Raw genomic sequence first — 24,757 nt, forward strand, 5'->3', positions numbered from 1 at the left:
ACGTCTAATTACTGTACGACTATTTACTGTACGAGTTTACGCACAAAATGAAATTATCTTCAAAAACCAAGATCTGACCAAACGAACCTCTTACCACGTGAAAAGGCAAATATCCTTATCGATACTATTTTCGCGATGAACTAATATTATTTTTGAGAAAAAAAAAGCACAACATTTATTTAGGTAATTAGTATACAAACAAACATTAGGCTGAGGGCCAATTCGCAAATAATTAGGTTTGTTTTCGAATTTCGCGCAACCATCTGCGCTAACCGTCTGATTTAGCAGTGTGAGACTAAAGCGAAGGCAGCTAGTCATTACCGTCCACCGTCAACTCATGTACTACTCTTTTATCAACGAATAGTAGGATTGACTGTACATTATAACGCCCCCACGGCTGAAAGAACATGTTTGGTGTGACGAAGATTCGAACCCGTGACTCTCAGATGACAAGTCGAGCACCCTAACCACCTGGTCATGCCGGATCTATGATGTTTGTACTTGTCATGTTATTACTATTATTTTAAATTATGAACATCTGGTACTGAAAGCTACACACCTTTTAGATTATTTTCTGAACTTAGTAGGAAAACATCTCTAACAAAGAATTTTATCTGAAACGAAACTATCCCCTACAGTCCATATGTACAATAACTTGTGAGGTTTATCTGCTTTACAATTTCTTAATATTTCAATAAGAAAAAAAAACTATGCAAAAAACAGGGATCTGTGCGCATCCTGGCGTTATTTTCTAAACTTTTATTTAAGAAATAAAACATGAAATACATAAAGTTTCATTCCTTTTAAAAATTCATACTTTTTAAATGGGCTATTTGTACTCTGCCCTCCACAGGTATCAAAACCCGATTTCTAGCGGTGCCAGTCCACTGACATACCGCTGGGCCATTGGGAAACGGCCCGGCATGGCCTAGCGCGTAAGGCGTGCGACTCGTAATCCGAGGGTCGCGGGTTCGCGCCCCCGTCGCGCTAAACATGCTCGCCCTCCCAGCCATGGGGGTGTATAATGTGACGGTCAATCCCACTATTCGTTGGTAAAAGAGTAGCCCAAGAGTTGGCGGTGGGTGGTGATGACTAGCTGCCTTCCCTCTAGTCTTACACTGCTAAATTAGGGACGGCTAGCACAGATAGCCCTCGAGTAGCTTTGTGCGAAATTCCAAAAAAAAAAAAAAAAAAACAAACCATTGGGAAACTATTCCATTGTATAGCTGTGCGCTTAAACAAAGCTATGTTAATAAGAAAACAAATGACCTAACGTAGCGCCATCTGACAACAGAAACCTAGAAAAATGCCGCAATAATACTTAAAGTCCATTGAAACATGAATAAGTACAATAAGGAAAAATCCAGACTGGAAATTTTCATACGTTCGAAATACATTTGAAGAACAAAAATTTGTCTGATATTCAGCAATACATTGTAAACGGCTCAAACACAGAAGTAAATTGGTTCACAAATTTGTGTGTTCCATATACAATTGTTGTGACGTTTTATTGTCGTAAGCAGCCCACCCGTTAATGCTCTAAACTCCCAATGACTTTTTACCAAAAACTGAAACAGAGTTATACAACTTAAATAATTACAAGTCTTGTTAGTAGCGGATCGATAACATCGAGATATCCAAATGAAGAATCCATACATTTTAAATCATACTAAATATATATATACATACAACTGATAACGCATACTTTAAGATGATATGTCAAATTAGGCCAATTATTCCTAGGTCAAAGTTCAGTTACGATTCTCTACTTTTATCACGAGTTATTGAAAATAACCATTTTAAAGAATTAAACCGTTTGAACCATAAACTACAGTAAACCCTTCAAAATGGGTAGCATTTACAATATTAATAACTGTATGCAAAATACTGTTTATAATAAATATTTTCACTTACTGTTTGATGGAGTCCAATATTCACAACGGGTGATGACATGTGGAAGAAAGGTAAAAAAAGGTACAAAATTTAACAACAAAACCTCTATGATAATCTGTACAATAAATACTATAAAAATTCACAACGTAACATACATACAAAAAGGTTACTGTGCTTGTAAAGCGATTTACCCACACATGTAAAGAAACAGCTCTGGTACAAGCGGAAACCACACACATCTGCCACTACAGCGTACTATGTACTTCCAACTCCACCCCTAAGGATGTTAATATAACGTTAAGGCAGTTACTTGTAACCAATCGTTATCTTACAAAAACAAACATACTGCTTGCGAAAAACAAAAAGCAAACTTCCATTTCAAATTGTGCCATGAGCATACGACACATCATATGTACGTAAAACAAAGTTATTCTATAAAACCTAAATATCCATATAAAGTGAAATATTTCGAAATATCCTGAATAACAATTAAATTGATCAAATAACATCAGGTTTCAGGTTACTAGTTTGTTTGTTTTTTTAATTTTGACAACTTCACAAGCTCATTAAGTTATTATTACAAAAGCTATAGAAACGTGGGTAAACAACCACTTGTAATCAAACGAATCTTTTACACTGTTGCATACCTTAATTAAAATACATTGTTGATACTGCGGTCAATATATACAAAAATGGGTAAGGCAGCATTTCTCCATTTTAACATTCTTTAATATCTTTGTTGTGCGTTTTAGTTCTCATATTGGTAGTTAATAATATTCTGACAAAGAAAGTCATTACTCAGTTCAATTTTAAAGGGGTTTAAGCTAGGTTAGGCCATGTACATAGTCGTGTACATGTTTAAGTGAAAATTCATACACATGTGTGCCTGAGCAGGTCCAGAAGACTAGGCAGCAGTTGGACCAACATTTTGTCACAGTAACTGTAAAACTTTTTAAACTATAGCTTGCCCCTCAAAAATTGTTTCTAAGTTAATATATATAGACTTTAGTAGCATGTTTTAATGAGTATGACAAAGCATAATAAATTACGTGTAATCTGTTTGTGCTTGCTTATAACTATAGTTAATATAAGTGCCAGTGAGCATATACTTGTGAATCATAAAATGGTTGTAAGTAATTAATATGTTCAATAAATTATAATAAAAACTAATACAAGACTAAATACCAGAAACCCATTTTTCAATGTTTTCCTGGGGATCATGCCCCCAGACTCCCCTAGCACTGGCATGTTTTGTATGCCAAAATGTGCTTCACACACACTATTCTGAATTGACTGACCAAACAAATTACTTTTTCCCTGACATACTAAGGATGTATTTACTAATGCATTAAAACTTTTGGAAACTTAATTTCCAAAATCTAATTTTCTACCCCTAGTCAATTAACGACAAGTGCCACACAAAAGTTACAAACGACAATATTACTAATAATATGAAATAATTCTGTCTTGTGTAGTATTTGTTTTAAATAATGAAATCAAATAGCAAAATCTCTCATGAAAAGCTGTTACACATAAGATTGCTTCTTTACATTCTATAAAGTAGATTAAAATAAAACATATGAAATAGAAGTAAACATTATACTTAAAAGTAGGAAATTATAACTATTTACAATAAGATATTTCTTGATGTTTTCTATGCACAAGATTGTTATTTCAATTAACTTCATTTATTACATGACAAATAAACTTTCACTGAAAAACACCAATTATTTTGAAAATGAAAATATTTAAAATTTGTCAACCTTCCCTCATTAGGAAATAATCATTTAAATATTTAGTAACTAAAACAGTAAAAAAGTACAATGTTTTTCATAATGGTTACACTAAAATTGTATAAAATGAATAGCTACAACAAGTCTACTTGTTATCATGGTAGGCTGAAGCCATTTCTTGTGATGTGATCTAAGAAATAAGAATCTGAGCTTGTAAGAAGGAACTTCATACTATCCAATTTGATAAATATGTGGCCAGTATGTTTAGTAGCAGCTGAATAAGTTCAATAAAACTGTACAAAATATATTTCTGATCTAAGGAGTATTTTCACATATATCAAAATGTTCTCCAAAAACAACCAACTAGTGTACAATATCCTATGAAGTTTTTAAGATGACCTCTAATAGTTCAATATTCCTCAGTATCATTATTTGAAACAGTTCAGAAGATTGGGTTTTAACAGTAAAGTACATATAGTGCTCTAAAATTCAGAGTGTATTTTATTAAACAAACACTCATGAGATGTAGTTGATGTAGGTCTGCAACAACTAAAATAGTGTTATTCTGTAAATTCACTAAAAATTCCAGGTTAATCACAATTTTATTTCACTAATATCAACTGGCATTTTTAGAAGATCACTGTGAACTTTAGAGGAATAGTGTTTTGACAGAACAGGAATCATCTGCACCTAAGGCAGTTTTGTTTTTCTATAATGGTGGTTAGCTTCTGGAATGAGTTGTCTTTGGATATTGTGAAGGCAATAATTTTTTTTATATATATATATGTAAAAATATTAAATAAGTTTTATAAAGATTTTATTTTCAATGCACCTTAAGCTGGAGCCCTTTTGGCAAAACAAAATTCTTAACCTTCCATACATCTGATCAACTATTTGAAAAAAACCTAATTTTTTAGTTTTGTTTATTCAAATAACAAAAACCAACAAAAAAGATAGATTACTTCACTTTGTGCACACTACATAAAATGGTATTGTTTGTATTTGCTATAGAATATTTTTATTGGTAGAATTTATAAACATGTAACATCATATATTATTCATTATTTAAAAATAGCAGATTGTATTAATATAACTTAATTTACTGCTTGATAACAACGAAAATACTTAGTGACAACTGCTTAAGAGTATCATAAGCAAACTTTAATGTGCAACATTTAAAACTGAGAACTTAAGAAATTATTATAAGGGGCATTTTGCAGAATTAACCATGGTGCCATACCTGGAAAAATTAGCATTCATTGTAACAGCAGTTGTAAATTACATTTTTAATAAAAGGATAGAAGTTAAAAACAAATAGTTCAAGTTATAAAATATCTAAAATGTTGTAACCTGTGTTCACATACAAGTTTGTGTTTACCTCTAGAAATTTGATTACTTTATTTTTGTTACAACTAATGCTCATAGTTAACTGATTATATCAATTAATTGAGTTAATTACCCAGTCTACATAAATATAAATAACAGATTTCAAAAAAGCATTCTTATATCTATTTATGAAATAGTGTAGCATCTATATGGAGCTTTATACTTGAATGTTGGAAACAATAACTGTTAGATTTAGTTTGATCAGAAGAGTTAATCTTTATGTGTAATTACAATGGATGGAATGCTGCATTTGTAATTGGTGTTTTGTTAGGTTGACAGATTCAGTGGATTAGCCTCTGAAAGTCATTGTTACAACATGCATGTCACCAGAAAGATTTCTGGGTAGTATTCTTATTTTCAATTGATTTGGCTACATATGCAAAAGGATTAATTGTGGGGCTAAAAAACTGATATTAATATACCCACATCTTAAATAATACCATTATATGTTTTCACATGTGCAGCAAAAATCCACCAGTGTTTTAAAGTTAGCAATAAACTCATTTGCAATGCACATGAACAATGTGTTTTCTTGAGAAATTCAACTAATGCATGGTAGTATATTAAATATTGGTTATAAAAGCATGCAACACAGCTCTTTTTAGTATCCCTTGAATAATGGGTAAATAAAAATTTCAGCATCTTTATTAGTCCACATGACTTCATTCTACCAACACAAAAGTTAGCCTTAAAGTTACCATCACATAATGTGTTTACCATTCTATACAATTTCATTCTACCAACACAAAAGTTAGGTAAAAATTACTATCACACAATGTGTATATCAGTGTATGAAGTGCAAGTACACAAATCAACATTTGCTTTAAAATATTTTGGAGAAATATATAAAGAAGATGTTTCAAAATTTGCCAAATTTATAATCTGATATTCACACAAACATAATACTTTACAAAGCTAAAGAAATGTTCTGTTATAAAATTCTTACATAATACTAGGCAGACACAAATATTTAAGTATTATACCACATGAAACATACTTACTTCACAATTTCTGCAGGACAAACTAAAAAAACCACCCTTTTTTTAATTTTTTTTTATCCCCACAGATAATTCTGTAGAAAATGTTTCAAAATTTTAACACCAAACTGCTGCAGTACATTCAAGCTTAGCTAAAAACAAATTTTGTGGTATTATAAAACATTAAAAAAAAGTTAACTTCTGCCATTACTTTTGACAAGAAGATATGACACTTATTACATTTCTAGTTTATATTTAAAACAAATATAAGCCACTAAAATATATTAAAGACTATGTTAGGTTTATTATAACACCCCTTCCTCCCACCAGCCTCACATTGTTACACATGCACACAAGTTTTTTGATGTAAAAATGCAAATATTTTATTGTTTCTATCATTGTGGTTTAGTGAACATAAAGAAGTTTATGCACCATTTTAAGTTCAAGTACTCACCAAAATGCCTACTGGATGAGTAACTGGAATATTCTGAAATTATAAAACAAAAATAGTTAGAAGAATGACATGTCAAAGATGGTAAAAGATTATTTATTAGTACTGAAAAAAGAAAGCTGTAGAAACAAGTGACCATTAAGCAGTATTGTATCAAGTATTGATATTGTGATTAACAACAAAGTAACCTTGAAAAAGATGTAATCTATTCTTCATGAAATCATCTCTTTCTCTTGTAAAATTATTATAATAATCACAGATTTTGAGGACTTTACAAAAATCAGAATAGTGCAAGTTTTCAATCCTTATACATTGTAGGTAGAACAGAAAATTTCAACCTTTAATTTATTGGAAATTGATAAATTCCTAAGATAGAAAAGTTGGAAAACAAAGTATTAATTTCAAAAAGTCAAACGAAATTCAACTAAGTTGGAAAACAGAGGGCTATACATAACATGTAGAATGTAGACAAATAAAATTTCCTAATAGTTTGTCACCTATTTCTGTTAATGGTTCAAAGAGCACTCCAAAAAGTTAAGTCCGGAAATTTCAGTGTGTTGTAAGCAAGTGTTATAGAACCTATTACTCAACCATTTATAAATGAGTCATTAAAGCAAGTTAGCGTGATTTCATCAAGACAGGGTTCATTACCTCACTGATGTTTTGGTTTATTAAAATAAGATCACATACATATAAATGTAATGCGTGTTAGTTTTCATAAGCTTATAGCCTAAAACCTAAGGATGATTAGTAACAACAGTATTAGTTTTTATTAATTTGTTAGATCATTAAGGAAATTGTGATGACTGTCCGTATTAGAAAGCATGCAATGGTATTAAAAATGAATTCACTAATATTTAAAACAATACCTTCAAAAATTACAGTGACTAACATTTGGAATTACACATTCTATACAATACTTAATCCAAGATGGACCGGCGGATAGCGCTTTCTAGCCAGTGTTACCGTGCATTGGAACTTAAAAATGTTATACTGCCATTGTTACAGTGTCAGAATACAATACAGTCCAGGAACTTATAACTATTTTACTATTTACATATCTATACCGTTAAAATTGTTACCTTAAATTAAAAAAATAACTTACCACTTTTATGCATGATTCTAATCTAAATGTTGATTGTCAACCTAATATTAATAATATTAAATAAGGCTACATTATTAACAACACTTTAAGACTACACCTAAACCGTACACACCAAAGAAGGTGTGAGTCATGTTTGTGATCCCGTCCGAATGGAATAAAATCAATAAGCTCTTCACAGTTGCTTAGCAATGAAAGCAAGACATGTGACAGTTCTAGGACTTTAGGTGCGTGGGTAGAGCAAGGAGGCTACTTCCGATTATCACGTAGTTTTGTTTACAATGCTCTCCATATTTATTCTGCAAACGTGTAAAAGAAATATATTGAGAATTATAATAATGTTTCGCAAAACCTGAAAAAAGTAAACATTAAATAAAAAAAAACTATTAATTATTCTACACAATGCTCTGACCACAGTGCGAACACAATTATTTCAATAATAGATTGATCTGGTTGCGTCATCTATGAATTCAAAGAATAAATATTTGTTAACCCACTATATTCAAACTTTAAGTATGTGATAGAAAAATCTGTGAATGAAAATACACAAGGCACTTTTAAGTATAAAATGTATTCATAGGTCGACAGCTTAGAAAGATTATTCTAGAGTATTTACCTCTTCAAAACATTATCTGTGTAAAAAGAAATAAAAAGTTATACTTTTTTGGGGGGAATTTCGCACAAAGCTACTCGAGGGCTATCTGTGCTAGCTTGTTTGTTTTGGAATTTCGCACAAAGCTACTCGAGGGCTATCTGTGCTAGCCGTCCCTAATTTAGTAGTTGAAGACTAGAGGGAAGGCAGCTAGTCATCACCACCCATCGCCAACTCTTGGGCTACTTTTTTACTAACGAATAGTGGGATTGATCGTTACATTATAACGCCCCCACGGCTGAAAAGGCGAGCATGTTTGGTGCGGCGGGGATGCGAACCCGCGACCCTCAGATTACGAGTCGCACGCCTTAACCCACCTCGCCATGCCGGGCCAATTGTATTAATGCAAACAATATTCTATTTGCTGAAATGAAAGAAACATTGAGACATGCGACAGTTATTTTAATCCCAAAGATCATCCGACACATTTCTCCAAACAAATCTAATTCAAAGTTCCATAGACGTGTCAAATTTGAGGCAAATTTCTTTATGAGAGTTTTTTGCTTCCTGGTCAAGAATGGAATATATGGTTTTGGCAATTTCGTGAAATAGCCCATCACAACTATAACGTATCTGTTACTATTGCTTCTCTGTAGCAGAGAGCCAAGTACGCCAACATCTCCCTCAAGCGGTGCTCCAACACAATACTGCTGTGGCTGCTTATGCTGTTTTTGTTGTTTTTTGTGGACCTATTCACTCACAGCAGAACTCGTGTGTTTTACACTAATTATCCCCAGACCCTAAGCACTCAACCCGGTAGAATCATTCTCTTACTTGTTCCAGTGTTTTTCTGATAACGAGTATTCATTTATTGGAATGTTTTGGAAATTTTAGAGATTTTCAGAATGTAGAGACTAAGGAAGTACCAATTCAAGTAGTTTTTCTTTCCACTGATATCTTCCTATTTCTGGCATAAAAATCTCTCTAATAGGCATAAGAAATCTTACTGTGGCTAATACATATTTGTTTTTGGATTTTATGGATTGACTGTTAATCATTACAGCATTTAAACACCATACTTTGGCCACTGAATAATTGGTTTCAAATTCGTATGTATTGCTTGAGCAGCTTCCACTTTGGTGTTGGACCACATGAATTCCTCATCGCCACTTGTGAATGCTGCATTTCATTATACTTTGCTTTCCTTTTGCCCCCCTCTGGTACAGCGGTAAGTCTATGGATTTACCAAAATAAAATCAGGAGTTTAATTCCCCTCGGTGGACTCAGCAGATAGCCCAATGTAGCTTTGCTGTAAGAAAACACATGCTTTCCTTTTTTCAGTGTTTACTCTTATCAATAATTCATGGCCTTCAGGTTAATGAATCAGCATTTCCATGGTCCTTTCTGTGGTTATGCAAAATGTTTAATTTCTGCCTCTCAAGTTTTTGAAGCCATCTTGTTAATTGGCCCTCTGAATTACAATAATCCACTAGCTAACTCATAGCTACGTGATCTGTCTGGAGTATGCACTTGTACTTATACAGATATCGAAGGAAGTGACTCAGATCCAAAACAAACCACCTTTACGTAGAACGTAATCACGTGTTCTTCTCTGTATTGTAATTGTGACAAAACTTCTCCCACTGCAAAGTCATTGGCATCTGTATCCAAAATGAAATAATTCTCTAAAATTGAATATGTCAATACCAGAGTAGTGATCAATTCCTTCTTCAATTTGTTGAATGTGTTTTCACAATCAACAGCCCAACAAAACATATTCAGTTTCACAAGCAATTTGTGTAGAGGATGAAATATGCCACATAAAGATTTTATAAAATTATGGTAGTAATAGCATAGTTCAATAAATCCTATCACCTTCTGCTGGTTATTTGGTGTTTTACAATTCTGGACTGAGCCAGTCTTCAGTGGATTTGTATACACTTACGTTGGATGTGTGTTCCAAGAAATTCACTTGTTTATGGAATACTTCATACTTCTTTGGATTCAGCTTCAAATTATCTTTTATCAACCAACTTATAATATTCCCCAGCCATTTTATAATCATTATTAATAAGTAGATGAGGAGAGTGTCTCATGATGGCTCAGATAGAATACGCTTCATTAGTCACTGAAATTCAGCAGGAGCATTACATGATCCAAATTGTAGCATGACAAATTGCCACAATCCATTTGCTTTGGTAAAGGCTGTCTTTTCTTTACTTGCTCTGTTGATTTGCATTTGCCAATATCCACTCTTCAGATCCAATGTTGAAAACCATATTGATCCAGACAGAGCTTCAAAAGTAGAGTAAATCCCTTGCAGTATGTGGTACTTTCAGTTAAAACCTATTTCCTGACATGTACCAGGAAGAATTATCTACAATAACAACCAAATCTGACTTGACAAATTATGATACTTCTTGTGATTAAAAGTATTTAAAATAAATGATCATTTTGTGTGAAAAATGAATAGGTCAGACAAACTATTGGTAAAAAAATAAAAATATTTATCCAGGAAAAAAGAAAAGGTAAAATCCATAACCATGTGCAACAACAGACAGTCCTCACTCCAAGTTATGCAATAGTCAGTATTGAATTTTTCCTTCTCACAAGGTAGATTACCTCAACACTAAATGCTAAATATACTCTAAAAGGTCTTTTCTCTTCAAACTCTATTTGTAACTGATACAAATAAAGCACCTGGATTCCAAACATCAACTTGCTTTCTTTCTATAGTAACCAGCATCACCTTGTGCCATCTACTCCCTGACAGTGTTGTTTTATTTCTCACTTCAAATGTACTATTTCCTTTTTGTGTCAAATATATATGTATATGTATATAATGTCTTGTAACTCAGGGAAGGTGATTTGCTCTGTCTTAATTTTACTCTTACATGTTGTTTCTTGTGCTATACTGAAAGGGTTTGTTTCACGATTATCGTCTAACAATATGTACATGTTACATACTGATTACCATTATAGAATTTTTTTTATTTATGTGTGTGTACTCACATCTTTGCTAAAGGGGGATTTCTTTTTAAAGGGTCAATTTTTATATGTTATTGAATCACTAAAGGTTTTCTTATCATCATATGACTTAACTATAAACTGTGTTTTTCATTCTTAAATGGTATTAATTTTTAAATTGTATGTCTTTTTTGGTTGCATTATTCATCTTATGTTTATAGTGGCAAGAGAAAGTTAACCCTCTCCTTGACAACATTGTGCGTGTAAAATTACTTAATTGTCGAGTTAAATTTCACTGATGGCTGAAAAAACCTAAAAATTATAGTATTCAGGCATAACACGCATTTACTAATATCTTAATATACAATTTTAAAATACGTTGGTTCATTCTAAATTTATTCAATAATCACATTACATGCCTCCATAAAGGTGTTGATTTAGTTCTAGCAACCTTTGTTCCACAGTAGTATCCTGTAGTCGTTGCACCAAAATATCTCCTTTTTACCTACTCCATGGTACCTTAAGATAAATTGAATTCATGAAATGTAAATTAGGTAGGTCTACTATAAAATGGGAGACTGTACTAGATAAATTATGAAGTGATACTGAATTCTATTTAAAAAAATCTGCATTAAGTACCAATTGAACTGGTAATAAAGTGAGATTTTCAAGGAAAATTATCTTTGTTCAAACACAATGCATGTACTTTCCTTGCATATTAAACAACTGCCTCAACAAAAGTTGTGAACTTATCATGTTAAATCAGATCTTAAAAACGTATTTCCATCTTGACCAATTAACTCAAGATGATGTTTTAGGCAGACCAAATCTTGCCTTGCTTACTTGAATCAGTACTGTCATACTTACCCAGAACAGATAGTGCTACCCACAACTATTAATTCCCATTCAAACATTGGACAACACTGATGTCAACCTTCGGGCACAAGGTGAAAACTTACAGCTGTAAATGTTATCAGTCAGACCAACCATTACTACCAAGAGAATTCAAAAGAACAAAGGCAGCTGGAACAACCTCATTCTAATAACGTTCTTCACTATGTATTATATAAAAACAGCATATACCTAGAATAAGTGAAAATTTTGATATATTCTAGATCAAATGAGAAAACTGAAAATGCACAGTTATGTCTATATATCACACAGATAATCAATTTTCCATCTCTTGTTCTGTCAATCTCAAATTTTACGTACCTGTTGTTTATTCATTTTCAGTTGAGACTCCTAATTCTTTTCACTAATGAAATATTAGCAGATTTTCTGTGGGCTTTTCATGATGACAAAATGTTTGTGTTTCTTATTCTATTTGATGATAGTAAATCATTACCTCTGTTTAAAATGTTACATCAAAAATAAAATAACGAATCACATTTGAAGAAAATATACCACAGTGATTAGAGCAGCAATGATCTGCAGGTCTAGCATTCAAGTTTTTTTACTGCTAAAACAATTTTAAAAAAATTACACTTGTACTTTGTGACCATGATTTCTTTATATGGATGATGACAAAACATCACTAGATGATCAAATAAGAGGAGTACAAGAGTTAGCAGCAGGTGTTATTGACTAAATGTCTTCCTTATATAGTAAATTAGTTCAAAATTAATGGCAGCTAACATATACAGAAGTCCCAGCATGGCCAGATGATTATGGTACTCAACTCATAATCTGAGGGTCATTGGTTTTGACTCCCAGTCACACCAAATTCACTCACCCTTTCAGCTGTAGGAGCATTATAATGTCACAGTCAGTCCCAGTATTCGTTAGTGAAAGAGTAGCCCAAGAGTTGGCAGTGGGTGGTGATGACTAGCTACCTTCCCTCTAGTCTTACATTACTAAATTAGAGATGGCTAGCACAAATAGCCCTTGTGCAGCTTTGTGTGATGTTCAAACCAGAACATTTTTTAGCCTTTAAGTATCCTTACACAAATACCCAACCTCTTTCTTGGTACTTTCCATTAATAATTCACTGTGATAATAAATTTAGTTTTTATTCTATTTGCTCTTACAAAAGAAAGCAAAGTTTACTTTCATCAAGATTTGTAGTTTCACATTTTTGGTATTCAGTGATGTCGAGAAAACCCACTTGTAGAGAAATATATATATACGTAAAAACGGCTCGTTTGGGTTGATAAAATATTTTACGTAGAGGAGTGAACAACGTTTCGACCTTCTTTGGTGAACCTGACGATGACCGATGAAGGTTGAAACATTGTTCACTCCTCCACGTAAAATATTTTATCAACCCAAATGAGCCGTTTTTACATATATTTTTGGTATTCAGTCCTTCCAAATTTGACGTGTTGTTTCAAATTTGGTCAAATCAAAAAATCATGCCACAAAAAAAAAAGTGACATTATAAAACATACAGCAGTCTTGACAAATTAATTTGTCATTGAAAACTTCAAAAATATTTTCAAGCCTACAAGATATGTCATTTCATCATTAGACTATTTTGACAGTTTTATCACTTCTTTAGCTATTTTTTAAAGATTGTAAAATTAAACTATTGGATTTTGTTTTTCTTTATATACATACTGTACATCAAACTACTCTGGAAATTAACTTATCACCATTGTTCTCCTCAACCTGAACACAAATTGTTTTGTAAAACTAAACATTTTGTACTTCTGGTACAGTGCACAATAGATCACCCTACCAAGTTTGAAATTTTTGGAAAAATGAATGTCTGAACGTTTTACTATTAACAAGTGTACTTTAAAATAAACACACACACATATATATATATATACGTGTATATGTACGTATGTGTGTGTGTGTGTATTTTATGTGTGTGTGTGTAATAATGTCATATATTCTTAATGTTTTTTTCCTGTGAAAATAAAAAAAATTCCAATTGAATGATACAAAACCCGTTTCAACCATTATACTTATGTCAAGTTTTCTATCTTGCTATTAGTTTTCTGATAAACTACACTTCAGTGGGGACTTGTATGTGGTGAATGATGCCTTCAGTTCAAGCTTGTTTCAAAAAATAAATAAATTGGTCATTTCTAGATATTGTTAAATGGCTGATAATTCAACAAAAAGCTAAGTTACATGTGATGTCAATTTTTTGTCTTCAAATTTTATGAGCAAAGGTCTATATGAAATGATTCTTTTTTTGTTTTGTTTGACAAGACGGCTACTGATTCTCTGTGCTATACAGTCAATTGTGATGAAAAATGAAACTATGCTTAAAGGTTGAAGCATTTTTATTGTCTTATGACTGCTGTCTCACATACATAGTGGTTAAAACTCTTTTCTTTGAGTTTTCCAAAATCCAAAACATGGATATTTTTACCCGATTCTTTATTTTTATAAAGCTAGAAACATTTTGAAACAACAAATAAAATCAGACAAAGGGTAGAAATGAATAGATGGAATGGGACTTACATTTCTTTTACTTCATATAATTTCTGTTTACAACTCAAATTCTTACTTTTATAAAAATGACCAAAGAAAGAAGCTTAGAACCTATAAATCAAAATCACTTAACAAACAAACTAGTGACAATGCCCATTTTTTCAGGGTTCTATATTAATAAAGCAACAGTTGATATTGAAAAAATAAATTACTAGCATTTTATAAGAAAAAGAAGAAGAAACTGCATCTACAGCAGTGTTGGTTATTACAAAAACAATTAAGCAAATCATCTCAGTAATTGAAAATGTGTTCAATTACACAAGACAGGCACATTTTAACTGTTGATCACTGTAGCCTATGTTTAATGGTTTTCTTATATAAAAACCACACTGCTGCAGCAAAATATAAAGTCTTATCTTCCTTTCATAAAATATAATTTCTTTCTCTGAGATCCATCAGTCACCTGGAAATACAAATGATCTTATAGGGATATTATTTTAGCATCAATTACTTAAGAAACATAAATTAGGGCTTCTTGGTTCACTTTGTCCAAGATGATGCTGTGACCTATTATTTGCAGTCATCGAGACTTAAGGGTACAAATTACACTTTCATCATAACGTTATGATTAGTTTAGTGTGATACTGAAAACATACAAAACTCTAATTACTGAAATAAAAGTGGTCCACATTTCAAACTGACATAAATGGAACTCTACTCAGTCGATGTCAGTTTGTATACATCCACTCATTCATTGTAGTACAAAGACTACGAAGTTCTTGTATGATTTTACAATCTGTTAACTGTAACCAGTTTCAACATATCCAGTTTTACTAAAATGTGGAGCCTTCTGGTGGCTGACTATGTCTCTGATTTTCTTTCAATGTCATGACTCTACGAAGTTCTTGAAGAATGGTCTTAATTGAATATGTTCTTTGCCAACGACTAAGTACTGTACTTGACCTTCTATCAACCTGTTGAAAAAAATTTAAACATGATATATATATGCTGTACATAGAAAGTTTAATAAATGTAATGCTATGTATATAAAAAAAAACATGTAAAAAATGTTTTTCGTGCAACTGTGTATGTTAAAAAATTATGATTATGTAGGAAGAAAATAAATAATTATATTACAAAACTGCATAATGTTTAGTTGAAGTGTTTTTTACATCATTAGTAATAATAACTATAATAAAAACACAATTTTATATTAGCTTTCCCACACTGACCTATTTAGTGCCTTCATATATTAATAACAATTCTCTTCAAATATTAATTTACCTTTTTTTTTTTGCCAAATAAGATAAAAATACAAACATTATTGTTTAGTGCTCAGATAAACTAGAAGATAAGAACAACAAACTCAAATTCCTTGAAAAATTTCAGACAAAAAATACCAAAACATGTTTTATGATGTATAAAATCAAGGGGGCAGCACTAAAATCTTTTAGTTGAAATAATGGTAATAATTGTGGTATACTGAAAAACTTAAACTAACTTGCATCATTCATGACATAATTTCCAGAAAGAAATGCAAATAAAAGTATTTATTATATAGGCTAATACCAACAATATCCTGTGCCTAATACCAAGTCTCACAAGAATGGTTACGTTACAACACCTGAAACCTTAGTGAAAACAGCACTCGATTCATTTGCTTGAAGGACATGTTGCATGGTATATAACACCTTTTTCTGGCACAATTTGAATGTGCAAGTGATTATCTAGTGTCCATATGAAACACATCATGTAATTGAACAGCTTTCTACTATACAAAATAAACCAATGACTACTTCAAAGCCCGGCCCGGCAAAACCAGGTGGGTTAAGGCGTCCGAATAATAATCTGAGGGTCACAGGTTTGAATCCCCGTCATAACAACTGACAAAGAGAACAGCAATACAATGTTTATGATAATCTAACTACTTTTATATCTGACTAGCTGGTGTACCCGTACCCTGGATGGGTGAAGTAAAAACTAGTCTATCACAAGGGATAGGAAATTATGCTTCTATATTTTTTATTAAGATAATAAACATTAAAAGTGTAACAAAAATTCACAAAGGTACCAATGCTGAAAAAAGGCTCAGCACAGCCAGGTGGGTTAAGGTGTTCGAATAGAAATCTGAGAGTCGCGTGTTTGAATCCCTGTCGCACCAAACATGCTTACTCTTTCAGCCATGGGGGCATTATAATGTTATGGTCAATTCCACTATTCATTGGCAAAAGAGTAGCCCAAGAGTTGATGGTGGGTGGTGATGACTAGCTACCTTCCTTTAGTCTTACCCTGCTAAATTAGGGACAGCTAGTGCAGATGGCCCTCATGTAGCTTTGCATGAAATTCAAAAAAAGAAACAAACAATTACTTCAAAGGAACATCACTTAAATACAATAAGGGAAATGTCTTTGTTGTTATAAAGTGATTACATAATCACTAACACAAGAAAATGAGAAGTAATTATGAAGATGCTTTATAAAACATCTAGTTAACTTTTAATCGTAACCATTTTCTCACAAAAAGTTTGTTTGTTTTTGAATTTCACACAAAGCTACATGAGGGCTATCTGCACTAACCTTCCCTAATTTAGCAGCGTAAGACTAGAGGGAAGGCAGCTAGTCATCACCACTCACTGCCAACTCTTGGGCTACTCTTTTACTAATGAAGAGTGGGATTGACTGAACATTATAATGTCCCCACGGCTGAAAGGGTGAGCTTGTTTGGTGTGACAGGGATTTGAACCAATGACCTTCAGATTACAAGTCAAATGCCTTAACCCACTTGGCCATGCAGGGCTCTCTTAAACAGAGAAAATAAAGAAACTGAGATCATGAATGAAATATATCACTAAAAGAGTTCAAATATTCCCACGTGTGATAAAAGGTAAAGAACAAACACACAAAAAAGAGAGAGTGAAAAACTGAAAACACACACCTAGATACGCACGTAACTTGCATCAGTGTTTAAAAGAATACAAAATCCATAAAAGAAACCTGATAACTCCACAAGTGTTGTCACTGAAAAATTTTAAAAACTGTATAAAATAAATGTTAAGCTACTTACCAAGCCAGTACTTTCATTTACTCCATTGATCTTTATCTTTGTTAAAAACCTACAAGAAGGTGGTTCTTCGGGATAATGCTGGCCACATTCTATTTTTAAACTGTAAATTCTATTTTCATATGGAGTCTGAAAAGAAAACCTTTATAAATACAAGCTTACACTCTTGGAAAATGTCCTAAAACACAATCTTCAAGGTATAATAAACTCGCAACTCTCTTACACACAACATGACAGCAACTCTTCATTCAGTACTTGAAACATTATTCAAATGCTTTTCTAACTACAGATATATTAAATACACAAAGCCAGCTAAAAAAACTATGCAATGAAATTATTTTCACTCTCACTGCAGCATTTCATCACAATTTGTAGCCTCAGAGGTTTTATGTTTGATAGATTTGATGCATACAACTTAATTAGATTTTACTTTATTTGCTTACAATAGAATGTTTTACAGTTCATTAAGACTGTTGGATTAGTGTGTCAATGTACACAAATTCAACAAAATTTCAAAACGTATTACAGATCTCTTTATTACATCCACATATTTTATATCTAAAGTAAAGAGTTTTAATAGTAACTTAACTTAATTTTCTACAGTGAACTTTCTGTGGACAATTATAAAACCATTGTTAATTATCCTTTTACCTAACCATTATTTGAGGGAGGCTTACCAATTTTAATGGAATTACATGGACATATTTTTTGTTTAAGGTATGAAAAGCAAATATAATTAATTCAGTACAAGAAAAATCTGTGCTGCATCATAAAATTTCACGCTACACAGATTTAATTTAAATACATTGTTCTGGCTTGACAAACATTACTGCATTTATGACACAAAATAACACCAATTATTCTCATCTTATTTCAAAATTACCTAAAAACATTTGGACATAACTATTGGTCATTCAACAAAAGAAAATGGCAAAATTTTGACAAAAGTTTCAGACAAGAGAATGTTACTTTTACTAAAATATGCATGATGAGAATCTCCCATTTGTGAATTAAATCCTAAATAAAACAGTGCAAGAAGCAAATATACTTAAATATCAAATACTGCATGTGTAAAGCTATATAACAGAATAATTCTGTGTCACAGACTAAAAATGAAGGGTTGGAACTTGTAGCTCACATTTTTCATATGAAGAATAAACTCAAAAACAAATTTAATCAAAATTTTAATCTGAAACAAACAAATTTAGGAAAGACTGATAACACTAATATAGAAAAGAATGATAAAACTGATATTCAAGGGCCTATGAGCTACTGTGGAGCTAACGTCACTGACTGAGATAGGTATCAGTGTGTTTAGCCAACCGATTCATGTGCAAAGTTAAACCCTACACTTACCTACTTTATACATCGCACATCAGTTTTCTCTGTCTTGTAATGTTTGCTGCAAGTTTAGTGACTTTTGTTAAGTATAATGTTTCTCAGTATCTGTGTTTGATAACCATCGGTAGTAATGTGGCATTAAAAAATGACAAGGAAAGTTTTTCATCATAACTGACAAATTGTCATCACTAGCTTTACTCAAGCATTTTAATCAAATGTACAGAAATATATTACTATGATTTCAGGGTACAAGTAAAAGTTTATTTCCCAGTTGGTTTTTCTTTAGTAATACACCTGAAAAAAAACCTATTTGTAAACAACATTAAGAATCATTTCTACTGTTCTGTTGTTGTGTGATTTGAAGTTCACCATGCTAAAGCAACCAAATTATCTGTTAAAAAGTTAACTTCATTATTAGCACTGCAATTTGTTACCATACAGTGAAAATGTTTTGGAATATTCAAAATTTATTATAAGAAAGCCTTGTCAAGAAATGATTTTTCTTATTCAAGAATTTTAAACTGCGAGTAGATTTATAAATTAATTAATTAGAACTTTTGAATGGTCTCAAATGTTTCCCATTTTTGTGATGAAAATAATTATTCTTATGTAGTTATAGTGCAGCTGCTTAAGGTACTTAACATTTTCAATGTTCTTCTGATGAAACATTAGCATTTTACAGCTTGAACCAGTCATATGCCCCCAAAAAACCCCTGAAGTACAAGCATGATTATTTGTTGGATTTCAATTTCATAAATTAAAATCCTCTTGTGTACAGGCCTGCTGATGCTTTATTAACTAAAAGTCCACAGTAGTTGTTTTTGCAATGTGTAAGATTCATATCACTCTCATCTTCTAACCTTCCTCTACATTTTAATAACTTACTCTAGGTGGACCTATAATCATGCCTGTCCAATATGTAAGACTCATATCACTGTCATCTTCTAACCCCCAGCTAATAGTGCCATCTCCAACACCTTTCTGGCCCTGTTCCAATTCTTCGAGCAAGCGAAAGTTCCGAGGAACTACAACGCCTAATTAAAAAAAAAAATTAATTAAAAATACAAGTCTAACAAATTTCTCTTAGAAAGTATGGCACATGAAAGTGCCTTATGTGAAGACTATTATAAAAATAACAAAAAAGATTTTAGTAAGACAGGTTATAAAGATGAATGCAAAACAAGTATATAAAATTATTTTTAAAATCTTGTTAATTTCACTTATAAATCTTTATTTATAAATTTAGAAACAAAGAAATAGCAAAGTTTTATCACTCATTGACTATATCCATATCTCTGAACCAAAAATACAAACAGTAATTTATTTAAATCTAACATCTACATCCTCTACATTAAAATGCTATGACAATCCAAATAATCAAATTACTCTACCTGTTAACAATTGCAGTAAAGAAATAATTCTATTTTCAAAAAAAAACTTGTCAGTATACATTTCTAAACCATGTACTCATATTCATACCACAATTGGTACTTTTAATTCAAGAAAAAGAAACCTTACAAAATGTATTATCAATGCCTTTAAAATTAATTAACCTACACTTAACTACTTGTTAGGTCATTATTTTTAAGATGTAGAAAGCAGCTCAATATACATTCTTTCCAAAATATCTTCTTTTGTAAGGGTGCCAGTCCTGAACACAGTATTTCAAGTGAGGCCTATTCAAATTAAATGCAAGAAGCTGCTTTAAAGCTCTTCTTTTTAGATTTGTATATATATTATTATATTAAAAATTTATATAATATTCATGTAGCTGCACAACTGGTGTACTTATAATGTTGAAAAAAAAAGAACTATTACATACAAATACAGTCAATTATTACAAGTCTATCACATATGAAAAACTTTTTTTGAAGTTCAGAGCAAATTCTCAGTTTTTCAAACAATTTTTTTTTTAATTTGTTCAAATTCAGATAACAACATTCACATCCACTCTAAGTTTAGACTATTTTAAGTGAAATAAAAAGAGTGTTTCAAACATAACCAGAAACATAGGTGACATCTGCATGTTACTTATGTTTCTTAACACAACTGATGTATTAATTACCTATTTCAAAAACAAATTAGAATATAAAGACAAAACTATAATTTTTCACTATAATACCATATGCTTTAATGTGGTATTAGAATAAAAATAAATTATTTCAGATAATGTGATGTAATAAATAAAGATAAATATTTACATTCAACATTAATTTTAACTTTCCTGAAACAACATATTTTATTAGTTAGGAATTTTAAATCCCCTAATCATTGTGAAACACCTGAATCAAAACTGCTTCCCTTAGCTTTCTTATATTAAAAAAATAAATTTGTGTGCTTAAGCCTCACTCCATAATCCACAATTTTAAACTAAAAGCATTCTAGAATTTCACTTGTGTTGACAACCCTAACTGATCTTTTATTGATTATTCTGTATAAAAAAAAAACTTTTCTCCTTGAACAATTTAATTAGAAAAAATAAATACAACTTTAAAAACAAAACCAAAATAAAATACTTATTAAAATGTGCAAGATTTACAAAAAAAGCAGAGAACTAAATACTGAAATTCACTAATAAAATTACAATTATTCTAGTATGGTTTTCAATGGAAAGCATAGCCTAATTAAATACTTTTAGCAGTTTAAAACCCAATTTCACTGTAATTATATTATGTAGCTTGAAAAAAATCAAAATGATAACAGTGATCTCAATATTAAGTAATAATCATAAAGTTAAAAAATCTTGATGCAGGAATTTTTCTTAAATAAAATCTGTTACTACACTTCTCATTTCAGATGATACAATTAATCTTTTTCTTTATGAAGGGATACTTAATGAACTACCTAAAGTGATACACAAACACAAACTCTTGTTTTTATTCTCTCTTGGACATCACAACTTTTCACAAACAAATAAATTATGCTACTTTTATTTAGTACCAAAAATGATAATCTTGAATACACAAATGTTGGTTATTAATGTCTTAGTTAACAGTCATTAATAAAGATTTAAATACTTTCAATACAAAGTTAACCTAGTTTTTAACTATCTTAAACTCAAACTTGGAAAATCTGAATGAATTCATTCCCAATTCTATTAATTATACAGGAAGTAAGCTAAAAATACTAATATTACTTTAGAGCAAACCTTCTTCATTTCCAAGTCACTCAACTATTAAAAAAGAGCCTTACAATTCAATGTTAGATTGTTGAGGAAGAACATCTGATGTTAGATTAGAGATTTGTTTAAAATTATTATTATTAAAAGGTACCACCTTATTTGTGAATTAACAATATTTTTTGGAGAAGTGTTCAATATTATTATTATGAATTATCTTGCAAATTAGATTGTTCTTTTTTTCTTATATTCCATTTTGTAGCCTTTATATTAACTATGTGCATTTGTGCATGTATCTTGAGATTAAGAAATTTCATTATGAAGTTTTGGCCATGCATCACTTAATTACAAGTTAACATTATCTAAAATATGTTTTTAACTTTTTTTTTATAAACTGTGGTAGTAATTTTGTTATTTAATACAACTGAAGACCATGATCCTTCCACAGTGAACAAAACTTTTTATCAGTTACATACATAAAACAACTAGTAAAAGGCAATAATTTTGCAATTCCTTTACTTGTAAAAAAAAAAAAAAACAACAAAAAAACATTTAAACTTAATGATGAATTTAAACTTACAGGTTTAAGACATGTAAAAGGAGTTGATTATTTCTGGGATTGAATAAAGCAGTTCTTATATATTATTCTGTTTGAAAAAGGTTTTACAAAATTACTTTGAAGATTATAACTTTTAGAGAGTTGTTAAAAGTTAGCTATATGTTTATTCTTATATTTTTATAAATTTACAGTAATTATTTTTAGGAATGTAGAAAGTACATTTTTATATTATTTTCAGAATCATTTTGAAAAATGAAATACTTTAAGTTTTCCCATCAACTTTAAAAATTACACACATATCAATTCTTCTCAACAATGCCAGTGTTTGTTGTGCAAAATTAATACGTTTTCCAAGTTCCAAGATCAATTATGTAATTCTACATATTTCAAATAATATAAACACTTTCACACTAACTCTATCTGTGATCTTTATGTCTTGGTAAAATCATACAATCTCATTTAATTTTGTTTATGTGCATAGACATGTTTACTCATAAACTAAAGCTTCTCCAGAGAAATTTAAAATTCAACCATTATTTTAAAAAATTAGCTAAAACTAATTCTTATGACATAAATAGTATAATTTTGTACTAACATACTTTGCGATTTCAACTTTCATCGTAACTTAAATAACACTATCTAATTAAAGACGTTCCAACATAATTTACACTTTCATTTTTTTTAACTGGTAAAACCTGATCATTATGATCACATTTCACTGAGATTATTATTTAACGTTGTTTTGGTGTCTAAAAAATTATTTAATATCTTTTTTTGAGTTATAGTCTCATCTTAATGGTCATATACTGTTCTCGCAGAAGTTAATCTTTCACACGCGTAAGCAAACATTGAATTTTTAAACTACGACCGTTATGCCTCAATAATCACTAATCACAGCTCGAATTTTTAAACATATACTTATCAGAATAATACTCCTATAAATTATTTACTTTATTACTAGTTATTACACAACACAGTATCAATAGTATTGTACAATATAATACTTAGTACTGTATTATTAATATTAGTGTATAACTTATTATAAGCAATAAAATCGACAAACATAAACTCCACAGAATTATAACAACTCTGTATGCATAAATATATAATTTCAAACAAATTACAATTAATATTAAAGAATAACTGAATTGCAAAAATTTAGTTTCATTTAGTATTCAAAACGGTAGAACTTGTGAAAATACCTAAACCGCCAGCACAGTTCGCCATGTTGTAATTGTATTTTAAAGTAGTATGCGGATAAGTTGCGTCCAATTGGTTTATATATATATATATATATATATATATATATACTTCTCTTGTTGTTTAAACGCATACAAATATCATATTAACTCAATTATATATACTACAAAATAATATTTTCTAACAAAACGAATATACTGTAAGAAAAAAGCTACATATTAATTCTATAAATGTTAACTCAAACGATTAGCAAGATAAATGGGATAAGGCGTTCGACTCGTAATCTGAAGGTGGTGGGTTCGAATCCCTGTCGCACCAAAGATGCTCGCCTTTTCAGCCGTGGGGGTGTTATAAGTGACGGTCAATCCCACTATTCGTTGGTAAAAGAGTAGCCAAACAGTTGGCGGTGGGTGGTGATGACTAGTTGCCTTCACTCTAGTCTTACACTGTTGAATTAGGAACGGCTAACACAGATAGCCCTTGTGTAGCTTTACGCGAAATTCAAAAACAAACAAACAAATAAACTTGTCTAGAGCGCACTAAAATAATATAATGTGATATTGATAAAAACAATTAAGGTAATTATAATTGAAAAATGTGGTTAAATCGTAAATCAGTACTTGAAAATGCGGAAAAATTAACATTATGTAACAACTTTATTTTTAATGGTGAAATACTACATATAAAATACACGACTTATTATAAAGTACCACCAATAAAACTCACTTTATACGTTTCTGTCGTATGTTATGTTCATAACAGTTTTGTGCTGCTTAATTACTTGTATCTGTTTATTGACGTTTAATTAACTTATGGCTGGGGCGCTTGACTCCTAATCTGAGGATTGCGGGTTCAATTCCCTGTCACTTAGCATTTTCACCTTTTCAGCCATTAAAGCATTATAATGTCACAATGAATCTCACTATTCGTTCGTAAAAAAGTAGCCCAGAGATGGCACTTAAGTTATTGAATAACTATGATAAGAAGTGATTGT

General features: G+C 31.0%; 2 protein-coding genes across 10 annotated transcripts in view; both read right to left on the reverse strand.

Annotated features, from left to right (window-relative positions):
• Positions 1 to 7,846, reverse strand: part of LOC143250930 (septin-7-like) — a 59,580-nt gene extending 51,734 nt beyond the window's left edge. The window contains exons 1-2 of one of the 9 annotated variants that reach the window (XM_076502124.1): positions 7,546 to 7,846; positions 6,445 to 6,476 (exon numbers count right to left, since the gene is read on the reverse strand). In XM_076502124.1, the coding sequence (XP_076358239.1) occupies positions 6,445 to 6,476; positions 7,546 to 7,558 (45 nt within the window). In that variant the 5' untranslated portion in view covers positions 7,559 to 7,846. The other 8 variants (XM_076502129.1, XM_076502131.1, XM_076502127.1 and 5 more) reach the window with 8 other exon arrangements.
• Positions 7,847 to 14,316: 6,470 nt separating this feature from the next.
• LOC143250931 (ubiquitin-conjugating enzyme E2 variant 2-like) lies at positions 14,317 to 23,896 on the reverse strand. The gene is made up of 4 exons (XM_076502133.1): positions 23,766 to 23,896; positions 19,772 to 19,920; positions 17,549 to 17,674; positions 14,317 to 15,459 (listed from the first exon to the last, which is right to left on the reverse strand). The coding sequence occupies exons 1-4, from the start codon at positions 23,788 to 23,790 to the stop codon at positions 15,319 to 15,321; spliced, it is 441 nt and encodes a 146-aa protein (XP_076358248.1). The 5' UTR covers positions 23,791 to 23,896; the 3' UTR covers positions 14,317 to 15,318.
• Positions 23,897 to 24,757: the final 861 nt, after the last annotated feature.

This window comes from Tachypleus tridentatus, chromosome 5, assembly GCF_004210375.1.
Source record: "Tachypleus tridentatus isolate NWPU-2018 chromosome 5, ASM421037v1, whole genome shotgun sequence".
NCBI lineage: Eukaryota > Metazoa > Arthropoda > Merostomata > Xiphosura > Limulidae > Tachypleus > Tachypleus tridentatus.

Excerpts from the sequence above, each read along its gene's own strand:
- LOC143250931 (XM_076502133.1), bottom strand. The coding sequence starts at position 23,790 with ATGGCGAACTGTGCTGGCGGTTTAG. Across the intron at positions 17,675-19,771 it reads TGATTATAGGTCCACCTAGA|ACTCCATATGAAAATAGAAT; the intron begins GTAAGTTATTAA and ends TTTTCTTTTCAG. Across the intron at positions 15,460-17,548 it reads TAAATGAAAGTACTGGCTTG|GTTGATAGAAGGTCAAGTAC; the intron begins GTAAGTAGCTTA and ends TTTTTTCAACAG.